The 14,298-nt window shown below is 35.3% G+C and overlaps 1 protein-coding gene across 22 annotated transcripts in view; it reads right to left on the reverse strand.

Moving 5' to 3' along the window:
* SOX5 (SRY-box transcription factor 5) overlaps positions 1-14,298 on the reverse strand; it is a 1,001,956-nt gene that overhangs the window by 13,860 nt on the left and 973,798 nt on the right. For all 22 annotated transcript variants that reach the window (XM_041735837.1, XM_041735832.1, XM_041735833.1 and 19 more), the window contains one exon: positions 1,398-1,506. In XM_041735837.1, coding sequence (XP_041591771.1) covers positions 1,398-1,506 — 109 coding nt within the window. The remainder of the gene's footprint in view (positions 1-1,397; positions 1,507-14,298) is intronic.

The following is a 14,298-nucleotide window of genomic DNA, read 5'->3' on the forward strand; positions in this document are numbered from 1 at the left end:
ATTTGCATACAAGCATGACTGAATTTAACAAATAACAGCTACAAAATCTTGATGTTTTAGTGCTGATTACTATGGGTATATTTTATCATGCTAATACAACTTAAAATTTATGAAATGTGTTATTACCGGTAATTGTCTTTTTATTGACAAAAATGAGTGCTAATATATGGCAACATCTTTCTAGAATGGGGTTGTAACTAGCAAATGATCATTTGCACATCTGCTTTTTCTTGTTCTTACACCTTACAGCAACATAAGCAATAAAATGAACATTAGGCAACTTCATCAAAGCTAAACAAGCTCTTTATGTGTACTTAGGCCAGGTTTATCTTAGCCAAGTGAGGAAGAAGATAGAAGGAAATGTTTGGATCCAACAGGCCAGGAAAACACTGACTTTTGTTGGATATCCAACTGAATAAAATTCAGTTTTGATAAAATTATCTGGCTAAATGCTCAAATTTGGCTATCTCTTGGCTAGGACAGAACTGGACTTAAAAGTGGAATTGGCCCAAGGCACAGAGTAGACAAGTATGTATTCTGGGGAATTCAAGTCAACCTCTGTCCTAAAGTATGCTTCCTAATGGTTTGCTCTGGTGCAGTCTTTTCTATATGCAGGGAACTCTCTACAACAGTAACAAATTTGAGGACAGTGCTCTCAAAATGCCTGTACAGCACTTGACACTAGAGGGAAGTTCCCAGGAATAGTGCTTCCTTCTTTTTCTCTCTTTGCTGTGTTATTAAAATTAGAGTGTCAATTTAATTAGTTGTCATTGGGGATGTTTAGGAGGTTCAGAAATGATGCAGACAACAGAACTCTCGAGGCATGTAAAGAAAGCATGAGGCTGTGAGCTGGCATTCTAGTTGGGTTATAAAGGGGAGGGAGGACACTTGATTGTATAGTAGACAGTGTAAGAGTGAAGGATTCCAAAATGCAAATGTATATATATATATATATATATATGTATATATATATATATATATATATATCCTGAAAATGTCCATTTAGTATTGGATTTTGGTCAGAGTTTGACAAATTAAAGCTTGAAAAGAGAGTATCTGAGAGTATTTGCTTCAGAATCATGCCATCTTGAATCCAAGACCTGCCTCTAGTACTTATAGCCCTGTTATCTTGGAGAAAAATGATTCAAAACTCCCAGGGGTTAATCTCTTTGTTTGTAATAGTATTTATCTCACAGGTTGTGCTAGAAATTAATGAGATGATTTATGCAAAGCACTCAGCAGATTGCTTGGCACGTGGGAACTGCTCAGTACATGTGAGCACTTATTGTAATGATCAGGTAAAGGTGGCTATCATATATACTTTTTAGTAGTTTTAACTGGCACTAAATTGACACTTCTGCACACTATTGGAATATATATGAACAATTTTCACAAACCATCAGAATCTCCACTCATGTTGAAATCCATCATGGCATGGCTAAATTTTCCTTCTTCATTCTGTTTAACTGCCAGTTGCTGAGTCAGACTCTCCAGTGTTGTTTTTTCCTTAAAAAAAGAAATTTATAATGAGAGCTCAATCTGGAAATTATAATTATTCAAAGACATTTTTTTCTTGGGCCATATATAATACATTAGCTTCTGGGAGGACAGAATGTTGATTTATTCACCTTTGCACATTCAGCACATTATGCTGAGGTAATTGAAGCAAATGATCAGCAGGGTTTCTGAAGGAATTCTGATTCTTAGAATCCCCAGTACAGTCTTGGCATTTGGGTTTGGTACGCCTAAGGGGTATATATGCTGGGATCCTTGGAGACAATCTTCCTAAATCATAAAATGTGCAGAGAAATTTCATGAAAGCAACCTGTTTTACAACATTTGGAATGCCTTTAATTTTAGCCAGACAGTAGAAGTATAGGAGTGGCATGGGGCCCAGAGAAAGTCTTCCAATAGTCAGGTGACCAACTGATAGAAACATAATTCATAGTAGTGCCCTCTGGTTGCCATCTCCCTAAATGCCATCTGCATTCCTCATGCAAGGGTAATGAAGACGTTTAAATATTCATTGCTAATTGCTTGTCAAGTCTCTGTACATTCGATGTGAGTGCCTGCTACTTGGACCACAATTTGATTTGGATTGCTAAGCCAAAATATTGAGTTGGCGAATTATTTGAGATACAAATACACCAAAATTAGATCTGCAAAGACATCAAGTCATTTAAAAGCATGCAGTGCATCATTTGAATTCATGGAGAATACGGCATTACAAACTAAATTATTTTCAAGGAAAATATAACACCCAATTTAAACCACATGAGATATTAAACTATTTCCAATTAAGTAACTGGGTGATTTTATGACAAGAAAAAGCATACAATGAAAGGTTTACAGCTTTTTCTAACACCTTCCATCATGGCTCTGAGGATGACTTGGTTCCAAAATAGTTTTAAGAAAAGCATCTATTGGATTTCATAAAATTTTCTCACGTTGTTTTATAATTATTTACTTCATTTTCTGAGGAACACCATCATGAACTGTACAAATGAACCACATATACTGCAGGATAGCTATTGACACAATAAAATGTTCACAGAAAATAATCAACTATTTAAGATAATTGTATTACAGGTAAAGGGCCCAATTAATGTTCCCACCAAGAACCATTAGGGTATTGATATTCCTAATATAGTACATGCTTTATTTCTGCAAAATCTTTGACAGTATTACAATTGTATGTACTAGATAAAAAATTCTCTCAATTTAGTGGCTTTGGAGCTCCTATTCATCAAAGTCTGTACATGATTTAGTAAAAAAATATTTAATTGTCAATTAGTATAAAACACAGCAGGGAAATTTGAAACAAAATAGTTGATATCAACTCTTGTTCTACAGGATTACATAGTACTAAGTTGAAATAAATTACATATTTAAAAATGTAGGATATGATTTAATTAGTTTGTGTGAAATTGGTATTTTCAGCTGCTTTATATGCTCTGGATTTCTTTTCCTGAGAGAGTCTGCTGTATATATTCAGCTGAGAACAGGAGCATCAAGGACACCAGCTTAACAGACTCTTTATAGTAAATGTAGCTGTTAAAATAGAAGACAGTTACATTAAAAATAAATAAAAACCACACATTCCATCAACATGATATGATAGTCTCCAGTCAATGAAGACTTTACTATTTTTGGGGAATGTTCTAGGTATGGATTGCCTCTCAGGTTTTGTTTTAATTGTGTATAAGGCAATAATGCTATATATTTTAGAGAGAGTTTTCCATTCTGAAGCAGTCTTTTCAGAAGAAAAAGCAAAATGAAGGCAATTGGAGTAGAAAGAGGACAAGATGTTGAGTGACCTCTAAGATTGTGAGTTCAGCTGTATGAATCTAGTGCCATCTTACCAAGAGGCTAAAATTAGCAAATGAGGTCAGGAAACTAACCATGAGTTTTTACAGTAAGTAACCTCCAATTATCTACCCCTAAAGTACACAGTATAATAAAATTATTTAATTAATTACCCAAAATGGAATTGACAATACTTCCCAAGAGTCTGTGGGTGGGAGACAGCGGAAGTCAACAGGGTAAGCTGCATCGTTTTTGTGATCCTTTGCAGAGCTAATTCTCAGATATGTGAACAGGGAAATGGGATGTGACTGAAGGAATTAGAGGGTTTGTGGTGTGTGCCTTTAATTAAAACATCTTACAACAGCATGTAAATAAAAATGGTAACATTGGCACATTTTAAAAACCCTTGATGACAATAAATTCAGAAGATCAGAAGGAATTGAGGTAAGGGGGCTATACTAAAACCTAAGTGGTTATATGGTAAATATACAGTATATAAAAATACAATGGTCCTGTGGCAAATAATTACCATATAATCTCATATGAATATTGATTTTATAGCAAATAAAAGTGTATATTTAGTTCTTATGTACAGGGGTATATATAAATATGTGGATAGGAGTTTAGATAATATACTGAAACGCCATAAGAATGAGTTTAATTTAAAAATAGTTCTCAAAACTTTAAATTCAATCTATTTAGGTATATAGGAGGAGAAAAAAATCAGCCAAATGTTATAAAGCATGAATGCTGGTACCTTGAGAAGATTCCCCTGATCCTATTCCTTCCAGTTCCACCATCCCTGGCTGTCCCCTTCCCCAAAAAGTCCACTTATGCACTATCATGTCTAAAATTCAACCACTGAAGATTCTGTTCCTTGGATTAAATCTTTACTGAAAGCCTCTTTCCAAATGTGCCAACATTACTAAAAAAAGGTAATAGTTTGATTCTCAAAGCTCCTATAATTAAATTAACCTTTTCTAAATAGAGGTACCTGAGGGCGCCTAGGTAGCTCAATGGATTAAGTGTCCAACTCTTGATATCAGCTCACATCAAGATCTAAGGGTTGTGAGATGGAGCTCTGCCTGCATAGGGCTCTGCACTAGCCTTAGAGCCTGCTTGAGATTCTCTCTCTCTCTCTTCCTCTACCTCTCCTCTCTTATCCCTCCCCTCTTAATGAATGAATTAATTAATAGAGGCAGCAGAAGCAAAATGAGTGCAGTTTGATATCAGATAGAAAGGGGGTACATGGGAAGATGTTGAAAATGGGAAACACTTAAGAAACTGAATTTGGGGAAGCAGATAAAATGCTGATGGGCACAAGTGATAGTTTTTGTTTTTGTTTTTGCCAATTTAGAATCTTAGTCACATCTGGCTCCAATAAAAAATACATTTTAAGAATTTGTACAGAAAGAGAACACCTCATGCCCCCACTTTAAGATCACTGTTCTTCAGCACAAATCCCATATAGCATTTTTACTTTACTGCTCTTCAATACTATCCAAATGCTGATCTGAAACTGGCAGATTCACTGATTTTGTCTCCTCTACCATTTTTCTATCATAAATAAAACAAAAATAAAACAAATATAAGCACATTTAAAGAAATTATTGCTAAAACTCTGAAATGCTCTGAGTAACCTCAGAGTAGAGGGTACAAACATTTTAATTGCTACAAAGTAGTCAAAGTGAAAGAGTCTTCAGAATTTATAAATAAGGATCAAAAAGATTACCTGTACGCTTTCTCTCTTGAATACAAATTAGCAATCGGATAACAATAAGATTTCCTTTGGAATGAGGACTCCTACCTGGCTAATCAAATCTTATACAATACTGTAGGTTTATTGAGTTCAAGGGGTAATGTTAGGTTAAGTCTATTTTTACTTGACAAATCTTCTGGTCCTATGTCAACTGGAACTAGGATCCAAATGGGTTGTATCTCATTTACAGAAGAAAACAATGTCTTAGATCATACATATTTTGGGGGTCAAAAAATGATTCTAAAACCCAGCGTTTAAAGAAGTATTATTACTGTGCTAATATTCACATAGGCAATTTGGCAGCTGGTCTTAGGCTCTGGGGCTTATTCAGTTGATTTGAAGACAACACATGTATTGTTTGTGCATGACACCAAGCTATGGTGGAAATCAACAAGGAAAGCCAAGAAATATCTAGAGATGTAAGCAATGAGTTGATTAGAAGTAGTCAGTAAAGATCTGTACATTCTGAATGGCAAAAGACCATAAGAATTAATGAGAAGAGGACATATTTGAAAATATAGAAAATGACCCATAAGGAAATAATGGGTTTGGGGATCAGAAAAATCCTTAACCAAATTCTGTTATATGTATTAGCTATGTTACTTTAGACAATTATCCTCCCTGAGTCCCAGAATCCTAATTTGTAAATGGGGTTTAAATATAGTGATAGATTCTCATCAACTTAAAAAAAATCAAGATATCTATGCTTTTAATATCAGGGGAAAAAGTCAATGAGGGAAATTGAAAAAGTAAAGATTCTTCCTAACATATATGAATTACAGGAATAGTTAGCTCAATCTCAGTGTTAAATAACTTGCCATGGTTATGACCTTTTTTTCCCTATGGCTAGAGTAGTGAACAAATATGCATTCAAAAGGAGAATTTTGCTAACAACTCCAAAATTGTTGAGATTTTTTTTTTCATTTCTCTTATCTGTCATCTACAACAATGTATTTAATCTTTTTATTTTCCATTTGATGTCCAGCATGATGGTTTACAGGTCTAGTACATACTTAAATTGAAAACTTCTATTCCATTACTTCAACGTATACAGAAAATAACTAAAAATTCACTGTTTATAAAGGCTCAAGCGAACATCCTGTGTTGATACTTCATAGATCAGACAAAACAAAATAAAACAAAAAACACACAAAAACTGTTTTAGAGGAGGTAGATATTTCCTTAGTTACCTAATCCCAGATTAAACAATGCACAAGGAAATGGTTCCTCTGTTACTCCTTGAAATTGGGATCCGTGTAAGTGATGAGCTTTGCTCCCCAGCAGACACAAAGAGAGATGGGCTGTGGATCAGCTATCATAATGGACATCCCTGAAATAAAGCTCACAAAGCTATAAAACTCATAAAAAGCACATGCATGAAATGACAGAATAGAGTGTGACTGTCAAATGTTGACTCAGTAACAGTTAAACCCCTTCTGGCTGTACTTTTTTATGGTCTACTTCTATACTAATGACACGGGAGGAAGAATGAAACAAAAAAGGTTTTTAACCCTCCAATTATGTGAACCTCACAGACCACCAAAGAAGATGAAAGATTATTTATAATGTCATAATGATTTATCAGTTGGATATTTTTCTCATCAGCATAAGCAAAATACAAAGAAATAATGCATATGTCTACCCCCTCAACTTCTCAGTTCCACCCTTGCTTATTGAGAATGCCATTTTCTAAAAAATAACCATCCACTTACATAATCTAACAGCACAAATAGGAGAAAAGGCTTTCTTGTAAATTGTATATAAATTATATACAAATATATTTTCTCTCTCTCTCTTTCACACACACACACACAGACTCTCTCTCTCTCTCTCTCTCTCTCTCTCTCTTCCCTTCAAGACTAACAAAAACCCAAGTTGAAGAAATCATTGACTAATTTTACTTTGGTCAAATGCAAATGTATCTATTAGAATATTTCTAGACACATTGGTACTCTGAAATTTGGTATCCCTTGGGAATATTTTCCATCAGAGAATCAGTCATAGAGATATGGGAACAAAGGCGTTGGAAAGATCCATAAATGGCCTCTGGTCTAGTCATCTACAAAATCATCCTTATCTAATCTTGATGTCTTCTTTTTAAAAATCCAGAGATTCCCCTAGTGGAGAAAATCATGAATTAGAGCACATAATTTTGTTCCACAACCTAATTTCCTTTTATGTAATTTGGGAACCACCTTCAGGAAGTGTTTTCTGAAGCATAATTTCACCTAAATTTCTTAGAAACTTAGTTTCCTCAGGCAATCTGGTCAAATTGAAATGTACTGGCAGATCATGTTTTCTTAAAAAGTATTGTGAAGTTGAAGATAGATGAAATGGTTTTGAAGGAAACACATAGTTTCTATGAATTCAAGTCTTCATGCAGATGAATAATTTTCCAAGATAGTAGCATGAATTGTACATAAAATTGATGAGTCCCTATCTATGATTTTTAAAGAATTTATTTTATTTTAAATTTTTAATTTACTCATGAGAGACACAGAGACAGAGGCAGAGACATAGGTAAAGAGAAAAGCAGGCTCCTCACAAGAAGCCTGATGTGGGACTTGATCCCAGGAACTCGGGATCATGACCTGAACCAAAGGCAGCCACTTGACTGCTGAGCCACCCAGGCATCCCTAAAGAACTGATTTTAAAGTAGGGGAATTATTAGAAAGTTAATGGCAATTAATTCTAATTTATGAAAGAGAGGAATTTGAGGAACAATGACCTGAGCATGTAATGTATGTTCCAGAAAAGACAGAGCTGATGGTTACAAAAATTAGCTAAGAGCACTTAGCAGAGGATGTAGGGTCAGCAAAAAGCCAGTATGGATTCATTAACAAAAACAATATTGTAATGACCTTAGTTTATTTTTCTATAGGAAATGTAAGGCAGTCCAGGGGTATTCAATGGCTATAATGTTTTGTACTTAACTCAAGCTTTGGATTATGTTCCTATCAATATCCTTATTGTCATGATAGAGAAATTGCATAGGACCTTGAAAAAGAAAGGAGATGGGAAAACTGGGTAAAAAGCACCAGTCTTTAAAGATCTTAAGAATGAACTTATTTAAAAAAAGAATTAAGTCTTGTTATTTGTGAAAAAAGGGATAGCATTTGGCCATATAAAGTCAAGATATACAATGCTGACCAATGGCTGAAGTTATCCGGTGAAATGTAACAAACCACAAAGAGTTGTGTAATAGTCAGAGGTGTCTGTCCATTAAATGAACTGCCTCAAAATGTAAAAAACTTCCCCTCTCTGAAAATTTTCAAGTATTGAACATATGACGACCTGTCTGGCATATTAAAAATATTGAAGAGGAAATTCAAGGCCCTTTTCATTGTCTTTCAAACCTGCAAATCTATGTCCTACTTTACTGGACATTTCCTAACACAAAACTAAAAGATTTTGACCAGTGTATAAAACTATATATATTTTCTATCATAAAAGAAAGTTTTCTCAAAAATTTTTAAGTTTCAAACCGTAAGGGCACTCCATTCATAACTGACGATTCCATATCGTTTTCTTAAATTCAAGGAAGATATTTCAAATTGTGAAAAAACATAGTTATTGAGATATATTTTGTAAAGAGACTGTCAAATCCACACAGACAATCAGAGTCACAGATTCAGGTACTTTGTGAAAGACACAGTTATATGCCCAAATTCCACATTACTAATTTAGTCCTTAAAACAGAAAACCACCGCCAGGAACAGGAAGAAGTCACTGAGGCCTGGAGGATTAATGCACAAAAAAGCCACTCAAAGGAATCTGTAGAAAACAGATCAGTCACAAAGAAGGTACACATGAATAGTGTCATGGCAAAATACTGGTCTTGGCTTATTTGTCACAGTGGTGCTTATGGTGTGTACCCAAGGAAAGGGAAGACAGGCAAAGAAAAAACTAAGACCTGAGTTTTCAAATGTTTGTGTTATGTGGTCAGCATTCAACCGAAGTCTAAAAAAAGACCTTGTTATATTTCAAAGCAGGGCAGATACAGATACTGTGCACACTGAGTTAAATCAAAAGGGTTAACGTGAGAAAAACAGGCGGCCAACAAAGAAAAACAATAGAATTCACAACCAACGCAGGATGTCCGGTAGGTGGGAGGGCTGCATAGATGTAAACACAAAACTTGAATATTGTCTGATGTTAATTGTTCTATAAACAATGGGTAACTCAGTCATTGAGCTACGGAAATGTATAGAATTTTTCTCTTTAATTTTTCCTTCTCATGGAATAAAAGCTACAAAACTGTTAGCATTCTTATGAATGTAGCCTCAGTAGCCAGTAGTTACCTCAGTTAAATAAATATAATTGGACTATCTTAAAGAGTCATGGCTTGGTTCAGAAATGCTGGATCTGATGAATAGAAACAGGCACATCAGAGTTATAGTTCACTTTTCAATTATCCATGGTTGTTTTAAGGGAAGGGACAGAAATATATGGATTTGAATAGATATTTAGACTCTCCAATTAATCAACAGCTAAAACTTCACATGTTTTATCAGCACTGCTTACAAGAAGCAAAACAAATAAGATTGAGCACATTTGTTTTGTTTTCCTTGCTCATCCTTTAGTGAAGTGGCTGGGTTAGTGGTTGTGTGGTGAAGAGAGATCTAGGAAGGGAGCAGACCAGGAAAAACAAAGAATGGGAAGAACGATGTACAAATCACGGAGATGGTTATTGCTTAAATGAGATTTTTGTAAGAAAGCCTCAAGACTGTACTGAATCCTACACGTGACCAATGCTGGGGCACAAGCTAATCATCAGGCACTGAGTACTTTCTTAAACTTCATCAGCACGGTCCATTAGAAAAGAGACTGAACTCCAAGCCACAAGACCTTGGCTTAAAAACAGATCTCCCACTGGAATTCCTGTAATCTTCTCAAATCTCATTTTTATTTTTTAAAAGAAAAGATAGGATCCTGTTCTGCTCTTATCAAAGTACAAGGTTGAAGGCTAATGTGAAATCACTTTGAAAAGGGTAAAGCACAAAATAAATAGCAATAGCCATTATTATTCCTGTGATCCATAAGCAAGTCTTTTTCATTTGTAAACAAGGAGGAGCAGTAAGCTTTCCTTGGAAAGGTTCAGTGGGACCCTTTGAAATACATGGCAAATTTGGAATATTTTCCTCATAATTTTTAATCCATATTGCTCAAGTAGTTTGTAATAAGTGACAAAAGAGGATTCATCACATCTAGCAAATATAAGAGGATAACTGAAAAGCAAATGTCTGTAATTATTTTAGTGCTTTAATGTTTAGTTGTCTTAAAAGCAGCTATTCGATCTTGGGGCTGAGGAAAGGAACAGGGGAGAAGAAAAGGAAAGACCATTCTTAATAGATCAGGTGTTTGAAGAGAACACTTCTGGTCCAACAACAAAAGTGATTCTTACTTTACTTATAGGAAATTTAGAAAAATCAGAAATGTGGGCACATGCATGTCAATTTATAATCCTATCACCTTGACATAACTATCCTATACTATTCTTCTAGTGTTTTATCTATGTAACATAGAAATAGACTTGAAAAATATCTAGATCACTCTCTACATGGTGTTTTCAAACTTGCTTTTTTCAGGAATACTATTGTGGCATATCCTCATGTCTTTAAATGAATAGACAATTTCAATCATCAGAGAGGCCTGTGGGTGTCTATCCGAAAGCCCAATTTGGCATGCCCCGTGTGTCTCATTTTATTGGACCATCCTGCACTAACCCCTCTACCAGAATGATGTAAAGAACACAAGACTCTCTGTTTGAAAACATGCACAGCTTTTCTAGGCTTGAAAATTAAACCATAAAAAGTTTACTGGAAAAAAAAACCTTTAAAAAGCTCCTTAAAAACTCACACCATAATTGCTCCCCACCAAGCGTGGGCACTTGCTAGCTGCAAGTAGTGGCACTGTGACAAATGTAGCAAAACTGAAAGCGGGCTATACTAAGAGAAAGAAAAAGTCTTCCACTGGCCATCTGTGAAAATAAGGCATGTGGCCATTAAATGCAGAGGCTGTAAATATACACAAACTCCATGAAGCAAATGGCAAAAAAGGACTAAACTTCAAGCTCAAACAAATCAAAATGTTTAATGCATAGTTACCACTGCTGGACGAAAACAGCTCTGATCTTTGCAGTCTGCAAACTCGGCATGTATTTCAATTAAATACCCCCAAAAAGAAAAGAAAGAAAAAGAAAGAAATGAAAAGACACAGAAGAAAACCATCTGGAACAAAAGGCTATAGACAGCCCATACTCAATTTCTAGAAACAAACACCCCCTTTAACTTGCACCAGCCTGTCGAGAATGTCGATTGGAATTATTGAAAGGCTGACATATAGAGTGATGGATGGGTGATGACATAATACCTATTTGCCTTTTTGTCATGGTCTTTGAAAACTGGCTGCTCTGTGCTGATAATATTCACTAAGGGGTTTTCCTCTCCCTTCCTGTCCCATAAGAAGTGTTCCCTAGCTAAGACACTCAGAATTAAGAAGGTTTTATGAATGAAAAACAAAAGAAAAGAAAACCTAAGGATCAAATGCCAACTTGCACATAGAAAGCTGGTCTAGATTTCCTAATAATCAGTTGCCTAGAAAGCAGTTCCCTTCCATTTTATATAAATTTTCAGAGTAGAGAGTCTCTAATAATAAAAAGGCAAGCATTCAACATCAGATTTTTTTTGTGTATCTTTTAAAGTCATGGAATAATTAATATGTAAATGTAGAGATTAAAAAATAACATATACTCACTTTTATAAAGAAGCGACATTAATAATTTGTGTTACTGTAGTTTTTCCTAGACAACTTCCAACCAGCAGACTGGGGGCTTTTTAAAAATCACACATGCATGTTCACATACAACCTCCCCCCCCCAAAAAAAAGCTCCTGCTTTGTCACTGAGCTGCAATGATCTATCTCACTTTCTCCCAAAGGATTTACCTAACATGCCTTTCTCCTTCATGAATTTTTTCCTCTAACCATTGAAATATCTAGTTCTAATTTGACTTCTCTAATTCATTTTGGCTAAAGGCAACATCTACAAAAGCCATCCATAAATCATTAATTAATTGTAGTGTCTTTCCCTGAATGCAGAGGCATGAGTTCCTTCATATTCACTTTTTCAAAGCGAAACCCGTAATTCACAATTCCTCACATGCCTTGTCCTTATCTAAGGGAAGGAGCATGTGTTAGATAATGCTGAACTAGATACACTGTGTCAGTTTCTGAAGAGTTAACACTGCTGGCCCCATCCATCAGATGGCCAGCGAAGCATCAGGAAAGAATGATGGATGTAAAATTATTACAGGGCTGCCATCCGATACACTTACTGCCATTTGTAACTAATGCTGGGACTGACACACTTTTTTTCATTATTAAACATCCACATTAAGTCAACATTGGTCACTGTCATTTCATGTTTGGCACTCTGTTAAAGGGAAAGAAAGAGGTTGACAATAGCAGAAAGAGAGGAGGTTGTAGTGGAAGAGTTTCTAAGTGCCAGAGTAATAAAAATTAACCTCTGTTTACAAATTAGTCTATGTAGTATTGGTAAGGCTTCCTATGAGTATGACTGACAAGTAAAAAGAGAAACTGCTATCATTATTGAATAAATTATGGTTTAAAATATACCTATGATTCTCTAAATTTTCACCTTATTCTGTGGAAATCAGACATGAATTTTCACTGAACCACAGAAGGAAAAGTAAGGCATTTTGCCAGGAATTCTTACTTGCTGTAATAGAGGAATTCATAGCATGTGTAGGCATTTGGATTTCAAGTACACTGTAGGCAATTAATGTTTATGTGGTGGATAAGTTCTCTACCTTAAAAAAATAAATGCACACATCTGCATGTTTATTTTTGTGAGTGACATCTGTTTTATATATGAAAGCAGTACAGAAGTTGGCCTTAACATGTAGAAACATATGTGCGAACACACATTCATTGGTTTAACCTGTCACCCAAGGGTGTATGTGTGTGTGTATGTGTGTGTGTGTGATTTAATGCTTATGTGTGATTTAATTCTTTAAGAACCACAGACAAGGTGTAAGGCCACAGACTTGTAATAGTGCAAAAATAAAAATAGCTAGATAGATGACGATGAGTATAACACAATCAAAACAAGCCAGTTTCATGAAGAAAATATTTGAGAGCTTCGATATCATTTTTATCATGCAGCTGTGGCCTACTATGACCTTTTTTTACTCGATAGCCATTCTGGTCTTTTTCTTCTCTGCAGATAATCTTTGATCTTAAGATATCTCTTGATCTCCAGGAGTATAGACTAAGGTCTTTCTAATTCAGTCCCAAAATATAATTCATGATCAACCTAAGGCAGGTTCCCTTCCTCTGGCCAGTAATTGTCTTAAAGGTATGCAGTCAACCCATTTCTATTCAAATGAGATATTTGTGGAAGTCTGCGTGAGGGGTGCAGTGAACATCCCTATGTGAATGAAGAAGACACTATGTGAAAGAGGATTGAAAATAGCAAAGAGAAAACTGCTTCTCCTTCCCCAGGTGGCCTGCCTTCATGGCATAGTTGTAGGTACAGCAACATTTGAAGACCCTAAAGGAAAAGCTAAGAGAATCATGAAGATTTCAATCATGATATCTCTGAGATGATAAATTAATGCCAATTGCCTTCTACAAAACTTCATTATGTGCTAAAAATTAATCATTATCTGTTGAAGCTATTGTATTTAGATATCCTGATGCATGTAATGAAATACATGTTTAACAAATACATGGTGATGGTGAGGTGATTCCCTGACCTGGGGTGAGGGAAATAAGCAAGGAAACTTCTGGTCTATACCACATTTTGGTCAAATGTACTGGTCTCTGTTAAATTAGTACTGCCTGGTGGTATCAGGAAAAACTGATACAAAAACTGAGGACTTTATGATTTCCTACTAACCATGGCTACCTCCAAACATAAGGTCGGAACCTGAGTATGCAGTCGGTCACATGGCCAAGATTATGCCAGGTGGGTGTTAATGAAACAAATGGGTGGTTTTTACAAACTAAATGTATGAGGGTCTTTCTGACTCTTCCTACCTGAGATTTTTTATTCATCCATAACACTAATCTGTGAAGAGCTATGTGATAAAAGATAACATTATCGGAATATGCAATCAGACTATAATTAACCTGAAATGACAATTATAAATAACACTGTGTCCCAGAGTTTCCAAGAAACCTGACATACACAGTTTTTGGGTATGTTGAAA

This window comes from Vulpes lagopus, chromosome 21 (assembly GCF_018345385.1).
Source record: "Vulpes lagopus strain Blue_001 chromosome 21, ASM1834538v1, whole genome shotgun sequence".
Classification (NCBI taxonomy): Eukaryota; Metazoa; Chordata; class Mammalia; order Carnivora; family Canidae; genus Vulpes; species Vulpes lagopus.